This window comes from Phyllostomus discolor, chromosome 3 (assembly GCF_004126475.2).
Source record: "Phyllostomus discolor isolate MPI-MPIP mPhyDis1 chromosome 3, mPhyDis1.pri.v3, whole genome shotgun sequence".
Classification (NCBI taxonomy): domain Eukaryota; kingdom Metazoa; phylum Chordata; class Mammalia; order Chiroptera; family Phyllostomidae; genus Phyllostomus; species Phyllostomus discolor.
Window position 1 is genome coordinate 77,958,992 of NC_040905.2, and position 17,931 is coordinate 77,976,922.

The following is a 17,931-nucleotide window of genomic DNA, read 5'->3' on the forward strand; positions in this document are numbered from 1 at the left end:
TTTTCTTACACAATTATTTAGTTTTGCATGTTTTTGAACATAAAAAATAGAGTGCTCTTTACAGTCTTCTATGACTTAATTTTTTATTTTTTAATTCATTTTTTAATGTTTTATTACTTATTGTTGTCCCAATTTTTCCCCTTTTGTCCCCCTCCACTCAGCCCACCTCTCACTTCTGTGGTCAGTCCTCATACTGTTGTGCATGTCCATGGGTCCTTCATATATGTTCTTTGACAAATCGCTTCACCTTCTTTCAAACAGTCCCTACCTCTTTTCTCCCCTCTTACAGCTGTCAGTCTATTCCATGATTCTGTGCCCCTGGTTCTTTTTTGCTTATTAGTTTATTTTGTTCATTAGATTCCCCTTATAAGTAAGACCATATGGTATTTGTCTCTCACCAGCTGGCTCATTTCACTTAGCATAATAGTCTCCAGTTCCATCCATCCTGTTGTTACAGGGTGCAGCCAAGAGGGGGGCCCCAAATAGGCATTTGAAATGGGGTCCAGAACTTAAGGTGTCCAGGAGATTTTAAGATGTCTCCATCCCCCACCCCAGGGTGTGGGTTGGGGGAAGGGACAAATGAAGCAGGGCCATTGAGAGCTGTTTTGCATAGCAACAGCCTTGCAGCTAACCTCTGGGTTGGTCATTTAACATATCTATAGCCTTTGGCTGGTTGCATAGATATGTTAAGTAGCTGTGATCAGCTCTAAGACAGGGGAACAGAAGTAACTTCCCCACCTAGATGTAACTGGGGGCGGGTCCCCTGCGTTACAGCGCCTGCGTGGGAGCTCAGAGAGGATTGGCTCCAGGATATGGGGCCACGCCTGCCCAGACTCATGATGGCAGCCCAGTAAAGCTGAAAGGATACGAGTTCCAGCATGTGAAGCTGAGTGTGGGAGGAGTCGGAAATGAGGCTGCAGAGGAAGATTGGCCGCGGGGATTTAAAAACCCAGATTTGGCGGCCATTAGGGAGGAGAACCATGTGTAGCCCTGAGAAGAGGGGAACCATGCTGCCATTGGAGCAGAATCATGCGCAGCCCTGGGAGGAGAACCATGCTACTTTAGGAAGGAGAAGCACGCGGACTTGACGGAGGGTAGACTCCTGCAGCCCTGAGAAGAGAACCACGCGGCAGCCCTGAGGAGAGAACCACGCGGCCTGGCAGAGTGGGGCCCCCACAGCTTTAGAAAGGGGAACCACCACCTGGTTTTAGCAGAGATCCCGACGACTCAGCTGAGGGTGCTGGGAACCCAGGGAGGTCTCCCAGCCGAGATGGAGTACTAACTGGGAAGAACCAGAGGACTACTTGAACCATGGACTTCTCTTTCCTTTCCTGAGATACGGTACTCTAGACTGGGCAAAGGGGGAAGGAAGGAAGGACTGTGTCTGTTTGTGGGTGTTTTAAGGGACTTTGGGATTTTGGTGAAGACATTAGGTCACTACTTTAAGTCTGTATAGCATTAAATAAACGTTTCCTTTCCTTTTCACAAATCTCTGGCATTGAGAGACGTCTTTCCTCTGGTGGCGGACATAACGGACCCGGGGCCTTCTTTCAGTAATAGTATATCATCCCAGGCCCCCCTTGTGTGTTCTGTAACACTGTCACAGAAGGTAGTATTTCTTCTTTCTTTCTGCTACATAGCATTCCATTTGTAGATGTATGAGTGTTTTAATCCACTTAATCTGATGGGCATTTAGGATGTTTCAAAATCCTTGCTATTATAAATAGCATGATGAACATAGGGATGCATAAATTCTTTTCAGTTGGTGTTTCAGGATTCTTAGGGTATATTCCCAGCATTCTGTGATTTAATTTTTAAAACACTCATCATTCTAAGATCATCATTGGCATTATATCTATTGTAGTCATTTTTCATTGCTGTGTAATATTCCATACATGAATAAACCACAGTTTATTTATGCATTCTAAGATTAAATGAAATTTACATTGTAGTTTTTTTGGTGCTACAAACAGTGCTGCTATAAGCAGTCTGGCAAACATCTTTTTAGATTTATCTAGGGCATGATATTTGAATAGCATTGTCAACTATTTTACTGGCATGTTCAGCTTTACTAGGTAATGCTGGTTCTGTTTTCAGAAGTGGTTGTTCGAATGTACTGTTCTAGTATTATATAAGTGCTTTATTGTTATACTCTTGACAATACTTGATATTATTATACGTTTTTATATGTCTTCATCAATAGTATATAGGCACATAATGTTGTGATTGTAGTTTTAATTAGCAGAGGATTTTTCCCCCTTTTTTCTTCTGTTCCTTGAGAACATAAATATCTTTCATAGTTTATTCATCATTCTGGTTTCCATTTTCTGATAACATTCAGAGGTGAGTAAGGTGGATGGACTCTTAACCTCAATTTACACTTAGTTAAGCATTCTTAATTGGAAGCTCCAGACTTTATTCCATATAGATTGGCTATGTGAATTAATTCTACCTTTACTTCTCTGTTTCATTTTACTTATTTGTAAGTCAAGGGGCTTTGACTAATTAATTTGTTATGTCCCTTTTACTAGTGTCTATAATTCATCTGTCTAATATGTTCTTGTTGGTCTTGAAACTTAGAAATAAGTTATATTGTAGTGGTACACTATAAAACATTGATTTTTTTTGTTTGTTTCTCATAAGAAAATGTTGGGTTTTGTTTCTGTAAGATGTGATATGTCAGTTCTACAAGGAGTTATCAGATGAATTTTCCAGGCAGGTATCACTAATTTTATTTAAAAATTTTTTTTAAGTAATTTTTTATTTTTCAATCAGAGTTGACATACAATATTATATTAGTTTAAGGTGTACAACATAGTGACTAGATATTTATATAACTTATGAAGTGGTCACCCTATAAATCTAGTACCCATCTGATGTCATACATAGTTATTACAGTATTATTGACTGTATTCCCTATGCAATACTTTACATCTCCATGACTGTTTTGTACTATGATTTGTACTTCTGAATCCCTTCCCCTTTTTCACCCATCCCCCTAACTTCCCTCCCACCTGGCAACCATCAAAATTTTCTCTGTATCTATGAATTTATTTCTCTTTTGTTTGTTCATTTATTTTGTTTTTTAAATTTCACATATAAGTGAAATAATATGGTATTTGTCTTTCTGTGCCTGACTTATTTTATTTAACATAATACCCTCTGGGTCCAACCATGTTGTTACAGGTGGCAAAATTGCATTCTTTTTTATGGCCAAGTAATATTCCATTGTATGTACATACTACTTCTTTATCCATTCATCTGTTGATGAACACTTAAGCTGCTTCCATATATTGGCTATTGTAAATAATGCTGCAGTGAACCTATGGATTTATATGTCTATTTGAATGAATGTTTTGGATTTTTTCAGATAAATACCCAGAAGTGAAATTGCTGGGTCTTTCTTTGTCTCATGTTATAGCCTTTGTTTTAAAGTCTATTTTATCTGGTGTAAGTATTGCTCCCCCAGCTTTTTCTTTAATTTCCATTTTCAGGAAATACCTTTTTCCCTCTCTTGACTTTCAGTCTGTGTGTGTCTACCCATCTCATGTGAGTCCCTTGTAACCAGCATATGTAAGGGTCTTAGTTTCTTATTCATTCAGCCACCACTTGTCTTTTGTTTGGAGCATTTAATCCATTTACATTTAAAGTAATAGTTGATAGATATGTAGTTGTTGCCATTTTATTATTCATCATTTTGATTTTTTCTTTCTTTTTAAGGAATCCTCTCCAACTTTTCTTGTAATACTGGCTTGGTAGTGATGAATTCCTTCAGCTTTTTCTTGTCTGGGAAGCTCTTTATTTCTCCTTCAATTTAAATGATAGCCTTGCTGGGTAAACTAGCCTTGGTTGTAGGTCCTCGCTTTTTCTTCACCTTGAATATTTCATGCTAATCCCTTCTGGCCTGAAATGTTTCTATTGAGAAATTGGATGATAGTTTTATGTGAGCTCCCTTGTGGGTAACTACCTGCTTTTTCTCTTGTGGCTTTTAGGATTCTCTCCTTGTCTTTTAAGTTTTGTCATTTTAATTAGGATGTGTCTTGGTGTAGGCCTCTTTGGGTCCATCTTGTTTGGGACTGTTTGTACAAACAAGACTTGTGTGTTTTTCTTTCCCAGATTAGGGAAGTTTTCAGTCATTGTTTCTTCAAACAGGTTCTTGATCCCTTGCTCCCTCTCTTCTCCTGGTATTCCTGTGATTCAGATGTTGTTATGTGTCCCAAAGGTTTCTTAAGCTCTCCTCAGTTTTTTAAATTCTCTTTTCTTTTTGCTGCTCTGCTTGGGTGTTTTTTTTACCTTGTCTTCTGAATCACTGATTCAGGCCTCTGCTTCATTTAACCTATTGTTCATTCCTTCCAGTGTATTATTTATTTTAGGTATTGCATTGTATATTCTGACTGGCCCTTTTAGGGTTATGTAGTCTCTTTTTTTCATGCTTTTCAGTATCCTTAAAATTATTACTCTAAACTCTATATCTGGAAAATTACTTGCCTTCATTTCATTTAGTTCTTCTGGAGAATTCTCTTGTTTTTATGTTGGGACCGATTTCTTTCCATTTTGGCTGCTTCTTTGTATTTGTTTCTGTGTTTTAGGTAGTTCTGCAAAAACTCTAGGACAGACTTATGTGAGATGCCGCTCATGACTGGCCCTGAGCAACCTACTTGGAGCTATCAGTGATGCACAGGTTGTGGCTCCCTCTGTTAGGTCTGGTTGTATCCAGAAAGAGCCAGGCTGTGCACTAAGCCCGGCTTTTACCAGCATAGTTTCCCAGGGAGGGTCAGCTAAAGTCTCAGAGTTCCCAGAGGTCTGCTTTCACTGTTAGGTTTAATCACTAATATAGCCTCCATCTATACTCAGCAGCCTGGCTTAAGCTTCACATGGTGGAGCCAATGCTCCTCCCTAGGCTGATGCCTCATGGAGGGATTGCTCTGCCTAAGAAAGATGGCTCCTGCAGTATGTGGAATAACTCAGTATAGGAATCCTGGTAGCTGATTTTTCAGCTCTCTCCGCAGAACCACCAGCCCCAGACTCTTCTCATGAGTCTCTAGGCCACTCTGCCTTTCCTCTATTAGAGCCCAGCAGTAAGTGGCTGCAAAAGAAGTTTTGTGCATTGGTCCTTTAAGAGGCTCTCTGCATCTCTGACAGACAGAAACCCTGCTGCTTTTACAGCTGGGTGTTATTTGGGTTCCTTTCCTGGTTCTGGTGCTTTAGACCAGGGGGCCTAACTTGGGATTTAGAACTCACTTCTCAGGGGGAATCCCCTTGACCACTTAATATACCTCCCGAAATTCAGTTGCCCTCTATGGGAGTTCAGCCCTCTCATGCCTCCATACTGTCTACCAGTCGTGTTGTGGTTAAGTGGTTTCTTCTGTATGTCATTGGTTATGAGGCTTCTCTCCAGCTAGTGTTCAGTTGGTTGTTCGGAATGATTTTTCTTTAATTGTAATTCCAGTTTGGTCCTAGGAGGTTATTATAGCTTCCCCTTACTCCTCCACCATCTTGGGTCTCTTTTGCTGCTGTTTAGAGACTCTCTTTGTCTTTAGCCTTGGGCACTTTAATTATGATGTGTCTTGCTGTAGACCTTCAAGTTCCTCTTGTTTAGGACTCTGAGCTTGCTGGGCTTATATGTCTATTTCCTTTGCCAGGTTAGGGAAGCTTTTAGTTCTTCAAATAGGTTTTTATTCCCTTGTTCCCTTCTTTTCCTTTTGGTACTCCTATGATGTGAATCATGTTATGCTTGAAGTTGTCCCAGAGGCCCCTGAAATGATACTCATTTTTCTGAGTCCTTTTTTCTTTTTGCTGTTTTGATTGCGTGTTTTCTGCTACCTTATCTTCCAAATTGCTGATTCAATCATATGTTTCATCTAATCTGATTTGGATTGCTTCTGATTATTCTTCATTTCAGTTATTGGTCACTTCTGACTGCTTCTTTTTATGTTTCCTTTCTCTTTGTTGACGTTCTCACTGAGATAATGGAGCGTCCTTATAACTAGGGGTTTGAACACTGTATCTGGTAGATTGCTTTTCTCCATTTTGTTTAGCTCTCTTTCTGGAGCATGATCGTTTTTTCATTTGGAACATATTTCTTTGTCTGCTCATTTTAGCCACCTCCCTGTGTGTGTTTCTATATATTAGGTAGAGTTGCTATGTCTCCTGGTGTTTGTAGAGTGGCCTTTGGAATAGATGTTGTGGGGGATCTAGTGCTGTAGTCTCCATGGTATAGAACCAGGTATGGAACTTGAGCCGGGTGCTCCAGGAGTATCCCTTGTGTGGGTTGTATATGCCCTCCTGTTGTAGTTGAGCCTTAATTACAGTTGGCATGTCATTTGGAGGGATTGACCCTCATGCTGATTGGTCATGAGAACTGGCTATGACTGTAGCTGAAGAGCTGTTTGTGCAGGGGTTGACCCTACAGAGCAGGACTGGTGCCTGCTGAGTCTTCCCTTAAGAGTATGTCATTTGTGGAAGTGTTTGGGAGGGACTTTAGTACAGGCCAACGTCAGCTGCTGCCTTGACCCTTTTCTGGGCTACTGAGTACAAGCTACAAAGTTGATCATCAGATGGTTGCCACTTATGCTGGGCATGGTTGCCACTTATGATGGTTGATCATCAGATGGTTGCCTGGGAGAGGCTAAGGAGAATTGAGGCTGGCCACTGCCAGTGCCAGGCTTGGGACTCCTTAGTAAGAGATATGGGACACAATGAGGCCAGACACTGTTTATTTTGGTTTTTGAACCTTCAAGAGATTTTGGGAAAGTCTGAAGCATAAGTCAAGACAGACCATTTTTATGGAAAAGCCACTGGAAGTAGCTTGGGTGGGCCTGCAAGTTGGGTGAGGCAGGATCTCAGGGAATCACCACAATTAGCCAAATGGTAAGGTTGATGGAGGCCCACGTATGGCACCCACCTTCAAGTGCCAGATGGGTTGGGAAAGGGATCAACAAAGGAACAATGGCCTCTGACAGCACTTCTGTCTGGTAGAAAGCTGCTCCTCCAGCCCTCACCCAGAGGCCAGACAATTCTTTTTTTCTTTGGCACCCTTTGAGCTGCCTCCCCAGAGTGAGTGAATCTGTCCTAAAGTAAGTCTCTGCACTGCAGGCCCTTTAAAAGGAATGCCTAGGGCTCCAGAAGCCCTCCATCTCAGTCAGCCACAATCCCTTCTGGTTTTTACCCCTCCTACCTGCCTCCAACTGGCTTCTTTGCTATATCCTTAGTTATAGGACGTCTGTTCAGCTAGTCTTCTGGAGGTTCTCAATGAGGGTTGTTCTGTAGTTTAGTTGTAATTTTGTCCTGGTTGTGGGAGGATGTGAACACAGCATTTACCTACTACTCCACCTTCTTGACCAGAAGCCTGTTTTAAAAGTTTAAAATGCTGTTAAACCTGTAAATTTGATCCTAACATATGTGAATTGTTCTTTCTCAGAGTGAAGATACACAACAGCAAATCATCAGGGAGACGTTCCACTTGGTATCTAAGAGAGATGAAAATGTTTGTAATTTCCTAGAAGGAGGATTGTAAGTAAAGCATTTCATAGACAATTCTAATCTTTGACTATGATTAAAATATATACTGCTAAACCTGTTTATGATAAAATTCTCCTAATTTTAATGAATTGCATTAGGTGAATTAAGTGACACCTATATTAGCTATAAGTCTAATTTAAAGAAATTTTTAAAGATAAGCAATTTTTAAAAGAATTTTATAAAAATATTTCATGTAAAGTAATATGTTCATATAGTAAAATTTCAAACATTACAAGGAAAGTATAAAATGTAAATCAAGAGTCTCTCTCTTCCAATTTTAGACCTTCTTCCAAGTTTCTTGTGTATCCTTCTAGAAAATTAATTTTGCTTTGACTGGCATATAAAAGTATGATCTTTAAATATTTTACTATGGAATCAAACTGTGTATGCTAGTTTGCATGTTGTTTGTTTTCACTTAGTGTTTTGAAAAGCTTTGCAAATAAACATGTCTAGAGCAACTTATTGTTTGTAATGACTACAGGCTATTCCTTGTAGTGTAGGGTCACTTGTTTATTTTGTCATGATAAACAAGACTGAAATCTGCTTTTCAAATATATGTCTGTGTGTGTGTACATGTATATGTATACGCAAATCTTTATATAGATAGATCAGAAATCAGCTTATTTTTTATTTTAAATGATTAAGAATTACCTATAATCTATATAGTATTATATGTCAAATATGTTTCAATAAAAATAAATTTAAAAATAAGATTACTTATAATTAACTTGACAACTATTATAAATACTTTTAAATTAATGGGTTTCATGAAAATAATTTGCACTCAGTTTTATAAATGTTCCCACATGTTTATATAGTTAATTTCTTAATAAGATATTTTCTTAGTGACAATTCAACAACTAAACTATAACTGAGTCCGATTATGAATAATCACAGGTTAGAGAAACTACACTTATATTTTAAAGTGTATGATGCATAGTGTGAAAAATAGGATAGTAGCAAAGTTATTTTTTTCTGAACATAAATTACTTTTTATCATGTAGAAAGTTTACTTTCATTTCACAAGAGGTTATATCATACTGCACTTAAATTGACAAAATGTTTGTTAATTTTGCCATTAACTCAAGGCTTCCGATTTATAGTTGAGACAGGTGCACCTGCTTTCTGTTTTTATATTTTAATTGTATTTTTCTTATTTCTCTTAAACTTGTATAGTTTAGTTGTCTTTACCATTACTATTACTTTCTTTCCTATCAGCCTCTTAATCTCTTATCTCATAAGAAACTTACCAGCCAGCATAATGCACTGCATGTGATAGGTGTGCAAGAACTCAATTGATCTAACCAGGGAGCTGTTTGAACTAGAAATTATGGGTTGATGTTGTGATCATTCTTTTCCAACCTTATAAGAAGTAGAAGGCAAATATTGCATCATAGATGAGGCTGCACATCTGGTTTAGTCCTAGTTTTGTCACTAGCATGTTGGTTTTCCTGAACAGGTAACTTAAATTTTTGTATTAATACCTCAGTTTTTAACCTATGTGAAATGAGGTATTTGAACTAAGAGAATTTCTAAAATTCTGTGGTTTTATATGGCATCTTACATTCCATACAAGAATTTGTATCAGCCTTTATCATTATTGTATTGTAGTTTAAAGATGAAATTGTATTTTAAAGGCAAAATACATTCTTGCCATATTAATATCTTTATTTCCTTTTAATAACATTAATAGCCATTTAACAATTTTTATAAGTTTGGTCATCTTCTTTTAAAACAGAGCCAAGCAAAAGTTTAAGACAAATGCTAAATTGTTGATTTTAGATGAAATAAAGCCTGACCTCATTGCTTACTAATCTTTCTTTGTCTGCAGACTGTCTTTTTCTTTCTTGAACATCCATATTTTGTTCTTGATAAAATGGCCTTTTTATTCATTGTTATCCCTGGCTGACATGCCCCCTTCTGAATTTTGTCATGGCTGGCTCTTTTTGTCTTTTTCAAAGAACAATTGTAATCATAACCTATAAAAAATTTCAGAGAATCTTTAAAGTGCATAATCATATTTTTAATCAAATCTTTTCTAGAAATATCTACCACAGGAAAAAGTTTGTCAAAGATTATTTCCCCTCTTACTGTTAGAGAATATAAATATAGTGATACTTAGAGAAGTTGTTTCTACAGAACTTATTAATTCAGTGTTACTTTTACTGAATAAATAATAGATGCCATTTTCCCCTGTCTTGTTCCAGTGTTCAATTAGCTTTGATTACATTTAGTCTTGATTTTTTTTTGTTAGTGTTAGAGGGTATTTTGAGAAGGTGAACAAACTGATTATTGTAAATTTAACTATGAAATATCTAAACTGTGTTTAGAAAAATATAAGAAGTTTGGAAAGATTATTTGTAAAATGCTATATATTGTAAGTAAAAACATTTGGTGAAATAATTGAATATCTCTTAGTTCAAGGATTTTTTTTTTTGCATTTGTATTTCAAAACAAAATGTATTTTTGGAGATCTTGTTGGGAAATCTGTCCAAACTTAAGAAGAAATGTCATTCTTTTTTTTTTTTATTGCTAATCAGTCTTAAGCTGTGTAATTTACTGTTAGCTGTGAAATTAAATTTAGTAAACACTTACAAATGCCCCGTGATCTGATTTCTTACCCTTTTGACCTCATTGCTTACTAATCTTTCTTTGTGTGCAGGCTGTCTTTTTCCTCCCTGAGCATCCATGTTTTATTCCTGATGAAATGGCCTTTCTATTAGTTGTTACCTCTGCCTGAAATGCTCTTTTGTAAATTTTGTCATGGCTGGCTCATTATCATTAGATCTTGGCCTAAATGTCACTCTTAATATCTAATCTGAAGTAACAAATCCACCAATGTGGTATTATCCCATTTGGATTATCTTTCTAGTGCTTTCCACTCTGATAATTTTTCCTTATTTGTTTGTTGTTGCTCCTTACCTCCTATCAGTGCCTGACACATAGTAGGTACTCAGTTAGTAGTTTAATGAAAGAATGAATTAAAATTAAACACCAGCATCTCTTACTTAACATTTTTGAAGAAAACCATCTTAATTACTTAGTCTCTGATACAAGTTCGCTTGAATGCAATGCCATTAAATGTTACCTTTCATTTTATAAAAAGGTTTTTAAGCCAGTTGTCAGTTTGCTTTAGCTAATGAAAATGTTTTTTATTTTGTTCTTACAATGTTCCAATTGTTTGTTTTGTCATTTAGATTAATTGGAGGATCTGACAACAAACTGATATATAGACATTATGCAACATTATATTTTGTCTTCTGTGTGGATTCTTCAGAAAGTGAACTTGGCATTTTAGATCTAATTCAAGTAAGTTAACATTTGTCTCTGTCTTCAATAACAATTTTGGCATTTATATTTTTAAAAACTTGCATGTTGTAACACACACACTTTTCTAAAATGATGTTTTATTTGGTAAGAAATCAAATGTTCCATAGTAGATATTGGGTGGGTAAAAGAAGGAGGAGGGATGGAAAAACACATAGACTAGCTTACTCTGATGAAGACTAATCAAATTAATTTCATCTCGCTCCCTTTTTCTTGTTCACATAAGTCACCACAACAAGCCCAAGACTTAGTGGATCTCTTATTAGGTATATTCAGATTTGACCTCAAAATGCACTCCTCTCTGTCTTCGGATCTTTCATAATGTCCCTGGAGCTCAAGGTCACTCATCAGCAAATTCCTCTTATTCTTCAATCTTTTTTCCTAGTATAACCATCACCTTTTTGCTCTTAAATTTAATCTGGTTTCCCTAATGATATTACACGCAGTCCTCCCCAGTGGTAGCAGATTTCTGTCATGCTTTCTTTACAACATTGAGCCTGGAGGTGTTCTTCTTGCTTTTTCCAGATCATTATCTATATTTTTTCTTTCTTTTTAAAAACATCTCCAAGCTTTATCTCAGGTTATCAAACTATACCACCTTCTACCCATCCCATTGCAGTAATCTTTTATTCCCACCTCCCATTCATTGGAGATTCTCTGAAAAACTTTCAAGGGTCTGAGATATTACCCTGCCTGCAAGCTAATAAGTTAACTACCACAATTTCATGGATCCTTGCAGAAAACAAGAGATTTCTGGGCCAGAAACAAAGGACTTCATTACTAACAGCAAAAGCAGTTGCCAAAGAACAGCCTTTGCTTACACTGGGTCCTTAAGTTCCAATTTCCAAAGTGTGACTTGAAAGGGGCCATGCGATACCTTTATACCCAGTAGATTAAGTAATAGAGGAACCGCAAGCTTAGGGAACTGGAGTCTTTTTTAATGGATACTAAGCATGTCTGCCCTTGAAGTGGAAGATGAGAATATTTTCTAAGGGTAAACCTATCCTTTGCTCTGGAAGAGGACACTCTATTTTCCAAGGTTGTTTGCTAGACAAGCTTGCTTGAGAAGATAGTCCACAATGAAGGCAGCTAGTAACTCTGCTCACATTATGTACAGAAACAGGAGACTCATTTATAGTTATTCACTGCCCTCACTTCAGTACTGCTTGTGATTTCAGTGTTCATGTGGACAATTTTTCTAGTACGCTGGTGTGTTCATCTGTGGAATTACTCTTCTCCAGTGAATTTTGCCCTTTACCCCACCTCACTATTCATTTCTAGATCTTGTCTTTATTCAAACTTCAATTTCTCCATCATTTCAGTTTCACAGTTTATACTCTCTGCCTCTTCTTATCTTTCATATCACAATTCCTGTTACTCCAACAATTCTTTGAGCCTATTGTGATTTTAAGTCTTTTAAATCTTTTTTTTCACTGTTCCTGATCTCCCTGATGTCTTACTTTCCTTACCCAGCTTAAATTCTGTGGTCATTCATGATAATCATAACCTTATATATACTCAGCTCCTTCTCTGTACCTATACATCTGAACATACTGAGTGGGGAAAAAACTGTAATCATACTTACTGGCTTCACTCTTAACTCATGATCCCTAGCCTCAGTGAGTCTTTAATACTACCCAGTAATATTACTATAATTTCCTGGTCTGTTCACTGTTCCATACTCTAGACAACTGCTGATACATTCTCCTCTCTCTTTAAGTCTCTAACATTCTTAGCATTTTGCTTCTTAGTTCCCTGAGAAAATTGAAGCAATAGAGAACTTCTACAGACGCTACATCTGTGTCCATGTACTCTACTCTGTCTTCTACGTGAGATGAACTCACTATACTCCTAGCTAAGGCCAATTCACCCACTTATATGCTGGTTTTCTCCTCATTTCCATAGCAGTTCTCCCTCTTTCTCCTGTGTTATTTTTCCTCTGTTTTATTTATGTATTTACTGATCTGTGATTGCATTTTTAATTATCTTATGTCCTATGAGCACATTAATTTACAATTTTGTGTTGATGATCTATTCACCTCTACTTTAATCCTTCTAGTGAGTTGGGGAAAGTACCATTACCACATATATACAGGAATTTTACAGTTGTTTTTAAATAGCTGTTCAAGACAATCCTGAATTATAACTTAGTCTGACTTAAAGAATTCACAAACAGAGTTTGCTACCATGTCTAGTCATGCTGAACTTTTAAAAGCATCTGACCCTATAGATCATCTATAAAATGTGAGAAGTGTTAAATATTCTTAATTTGATATTATACATAAACCACACTAAAATGTCTTTAAGTAAAGGCAACAGTTTAGATATAGGGAATTGTAATTAAATTGGCATTGTTAGGAACAAAAAGATAATATGGACTGTTCCACCTTATCTTTAGCCCTTGTCTTTTAATAGGCTAATGAAAACAACTTGAATCACAAGCAAGTCTTGCTGTTCTAAGAGACAGTGAAAGGATTTCCTCAGTATTTAAACATTATTAGTATAACTAGTTGCATAAATCTAAATATAAAACCAGCCTCATATTGGTATTGAGATGGCATTCACCATCTTTGTGAAAAGTTGAACATTACAAATCAAGTCCAATCATAATTTTGGAAGGGGAAAACAGTGATAGCACTTGCTTAATGGAAATTGCCATCAAAGTTCAAGCTGATCATAGTCATTTAACCACAAGCCAATCTTATTTTAATCAGGACTACTCAAAAGAAATGTTCTATTAGCTATTCATGATCTGAATTATGGTGTATGAGGTCAATTTAAATGTGATACACATTAAAAAGGTCATGAGACATTTGTTGTAATAAATAAGTCAGTGGCTAACTATTACTGATAAGTAGCTTTTTTGAGATAAGTTATCAAGTCTTTCCTTTCTGCACTCTTCTTAATGCAGCAAAGATCATTTTTGTTCCAGGAATGTGTTTCTTGGGATTCTCCAAATACTCCATCAGTGTAAACCCTCCCCAGGTGATATATTTGTTTTTGTGGACAGCCATGTAAGAAAATCTAGGGGCCCAACCTGTCTTTCTCCCAAATAAGCCTTGGAGATTTGGCCCAGTCTTGTGCTTGCCTCCCTTTTCTACATTATGGCACTGGGCACATTTCCAAACAAAAATCTTCTTGCCTTTCTCAACATCACCCATTTTTAAGTCACTCTTGTCACACATGACACAGAGGCTCCAGCTCAAGAGCTGGACATTCTGCTCTAAGCCCAAGAACACACTGATCCATACCTGTATACTGGTGTTGGTGCAACCGAAATCGCTCCCATTTTTCCTCTCTGCTAGATCATTTCCACTAACCTATAATATTTTCTCCCATCGTAAAAAAAAAAGTCCTGTCTCTATTTCCTTCTCCAGCCACTGCCTCATTTCTTTCCCCCTCTTTACTGCAAAAACACTTTTAAGATAGCTGTATACAATGTCTCAGTTTTTTCTTTTCCCGTTTTGTCTTGAACACATTCCCATCAGGTTTTCAGCTCCACAGTTATTGATCCAAAGGTTCTCTTCAGTCCTCCTTTATTTGATTAAGAATGTTTATCAGTCTGTTCTTCATGAAATATTTTCTTCACTTGGCTTCTAGAATACCTTACTTGCCTATTTCTGTAGTTGATTTATTTCAGTTTTCTGACCTCTCCTACCTCTTTTTCTTTGGTCATACTCTGTATATCCAATCCTGTTGGATATACAGAGTATGACCACTTAACCACTCTCTGCATTGCCAGTATATTGATCCAAGCCACCACTAGCTCTTGTCTGGGTTATTACAGTAGTTTCCTGACTGATGTTTCTGCTTCCACTGTCTTTCCCTTTGGTCTTATCTCAGTAAAACAACCAAAGTGATATTATTGAAATATGTCACGTCTTACACTCTTCCATTCTGAATGCTTCAATGGCTTTTCTTCTCGCTCAGAGTAAAGACCAAATTCCTTACAGATGACCCATGAAGCCCCACATAATTTGACTGCCGTCCCCATACCCTGCTATTTATCTTATTTTGGCTTCTACTACTTTCCCTTTTGTTCTACCCACACTGGCCATCCTTGCTGTTCCTCAAACATATTAGGCATGCTTCTACCTCAGATCCTTTGTGCTTTCTAATTTGGTACCTAGATTGTTCTTCCATTTGACATTTCCATGGCTAACTCCATTATTCTTTCAGGTCTTGACCCAGATGTCACTTTCTCAATATGATATTCCCTAGTCCTTCTCTTTGATATTCTCTAACTCCTTTCCGACTTTATTATCCTTTTCCTTAGAACTTATCACCATTTAGTATGCCATATATTTAACTGACTTTATCTTGTTTATTGTCATTGAGCCTTACAAGAATATAAGCTGCATGTGGGTTAGGATTTTTGTTTATTTTGTTCATTTATTTGTTTCTAGTGTATACAAAGGTGCAGGTAACATAGTAGGTCCTTGGCAGATAGTTGTTGAGTGAATGAATGTATTTAATGCCTAACATTTAGCATTCTTTGTAAAATAAATGACAACAAAAATCCAAAGGTTAATTACAAAGAGAAGAGTTAACTAGAAAAATAAAATACAGTGGTTGCTATGCAAGAGCAGTTCTTTTTAATCTTAGTGCTGGTTGCACTGATGTGTTTAATTTGTAAAAATCATTAATCTCTGTATACACTTAATATTTTGTACTTTCCGTTTGTGATATTCCATTAAAATAAGAAAATTAACTGACAATAAAAAATGTACTTCAAATAATTATATTGCATTAAGATTATCACGAGGGAATGCTCATGCATGAATCAGTCACTTTAAAAACATTGAGTAAACTAATATGGAAAGAAATGGCTTATTGTTTCTGCTTCTTTCATGAAACAGTTATTCAGAACTTATTTACAACTGATTTTCTTGTGTTGTTCAACCTCTGCTTTTGAGATAGGCAAGCGTAATGTAAAAAGTAAATGTGGAAAATTATAAACCAAGAGAGTTTGGATCATAACCTCTTGGTTTTGCATATTCTTTAGAGAACAGATTGAGAAATCTTAACAAACATCAACATATAGTTACTAAATATATGCTCTGACATTTTGAATATTAAAAATTACCATTCAAATGACCATAGAAGCATATTTTTATACAAATATTTCATGTTTCTAAGACATGAGTGTTGTGCAGATTTGACTTTATATATTGTATAAAATCTGAGATAAGTTATTGTTAGTAAATTCCTTATGTCACCAAACTGAATAATCAGCTTCTGTTTTTTTATGTTCCTTTTTAAAATTTCTATAAGGGAAAAAAGGTGATTATTTTTGTTTCTGATGTGTACTATTTTAGTGTGATATTGACTGCCATATAAGCAAATTTCAGAGTCAATCAAAGCTTTTTTTAAAAAGTATTTCATTCATCTTTAGAGAAAGAGGGAGAGAGGGAGAAAAACATCAATATGTGAGAGAAACTTCAGTCAGTTGCCTTTTGCACCCCCCATCTGGGGACCTGGTGGCAACCCAGGCGTGTGCCCTGTTTGTGAATGAACCGATGACCTTTTGGTTTGCAGGCTGGCACTCAATCCACTGAGCCACACTAGCCAGGGCTCAAAGCTTTTTTTAGGGTCTTTTCTGTTGTAGCATATCTTCATTGAGACTGTTAAAATATTTACAGAGTGAGAACAGAAGTTCATTAAATATAAATGTTAGTTGTTTGAGTTATTTATAAGCTGTCATATTGTCCTCAATTAATTTATTGTGTCAAGCTGATAATGGAGACAAAAGTTCACTAGGTAATTCCCAATTCTGTCATTGTTTTCTATACCACATAGGGCAATTACCACACCATCAGTTGTAGTTTAGAAATAGTTGAGAAATAACAGCTAAACTTTTCTTTAGATATAGTAAGGTGTGTTTTGGCCATGTTGATAGAATACAAATAAAAACTGGGGCTATGTGTATAGCATTTGTCATTATTGTGTTACAAGTGTTCAGCTAGCTTTTATAAAATTATTTTACTTACGGCTGTTAATGCTAATTTAGTATGTGATTGACCATATCACTTAATCTTTATAGACCTTCATTTTTTTCACTTGTAAAGTATGCCTGTTTTAATATGCTGCCTATAGACCCCATGAGGTGGTTTGAAAGGTCAATGAATAAAAGCGAGCTAGCTCTGCTTTGTACTGGCTGGGCAAAATTAACCTCTTTGACCCTAATATCTTCATTTGAAAAATGGGGATAATAATAATACCAACTCCTAGAACAAATAGGAGCAAACATTAAAAAAGATATTGTACATGAAGCTCATGGCTAAATGACTGACGTAATAGTAATTAGTGGTCTTAGCTAACATCATTAAGGCATATGTTTATTAAGGAAAGCATATAAAGTATTATTTTATTAGTATACAAACTGAATTGGATAAAGAAGTTCTTTTAACTTTTTTACTTTTACAAGGCTTTGTGGATCTTTTTATTCTGTGTGTGATGGCTTAGGATGAATTCTGCATGGTGAATAAGTTATGTGATAAGAAATAGATTTAATTGGGGATACTTGTAAGCCAAGAATACTTAGGTGAAGAAAGATTCCCTGATCTTCCTAGTATTACATAGGAAATTATGCAAGGTAGGTGCTACCTAACAGAATTGTGTGCCAAGGGAGACCTCACCTCATCCCACCCCACATCATTATTCTCTCTTATTACAAGGGTAGGAGTGAAAGCACCCTTGTTAGTGGGGTGATATATACACTATTTAAGCTTTAGGCTACATAGGTTTATATACCACCTGTTTTTAAGAATTATCTGGGAAACTCAGCTGACTAGCACTTGGGGATTGTGGGAGGTTGCCACTCCCTTATTGGGAGGTTGTAGGAGGTGATAAACCCCTGATCCCATGGGTGAAGATGAGTTCTGACATAGTTCCTCCTGCTAGAGCCCTGGCCCAGTTGGCTTATTTTCCAGGCAATCCAGAGTGAGTGACTAGGATCCTTTTAGGAAAATTCTACTTGCTACAATATGCTGTGTTATCAGAGTATTAAAACTTTCAGTTTTCAGTGAGTTGTTTCTTACATTTGTGTGAAAAGCAAAAAAATATTTCTGTAAACAATTGAAT

General features: G+C 36.5%; 1 protein-coding gene and 1 pseudogene across 3 annotated transcripts in view; one reads left to right on the plus strand and one right to left on the minus strand.

The window, feature by feature from the left end:
• AP3S1 (adaptor related protein complex 3 subunit sigma 1) overlaps positions 1–17,931 on the plus strand; it is a 78,121-nt gene that overhangs the window by 18,644 nt on the left and 41,546 nt on the right. For all 3 annotated transcript variants that reach the window (XM_028514049.2, XM_036020675.1, XM_028514035.2), the window contains exons 2-3: positions 7,421–7,512; positions 10,719–10,830. In XM_028514049.2, the coding sequence (XP_028369850.1) occupies positions 7,421–7,512; positions 10,719–10,830 (204 nt within the window). The remainder of the gene's footprint in view (positions 1–7,420; positions 7,513–10,718; positions 10,831–17,931) is intronic.
• LOC118499517 lies at positions 12,890–16,242 on the minus strand (annotated as a pseudogene).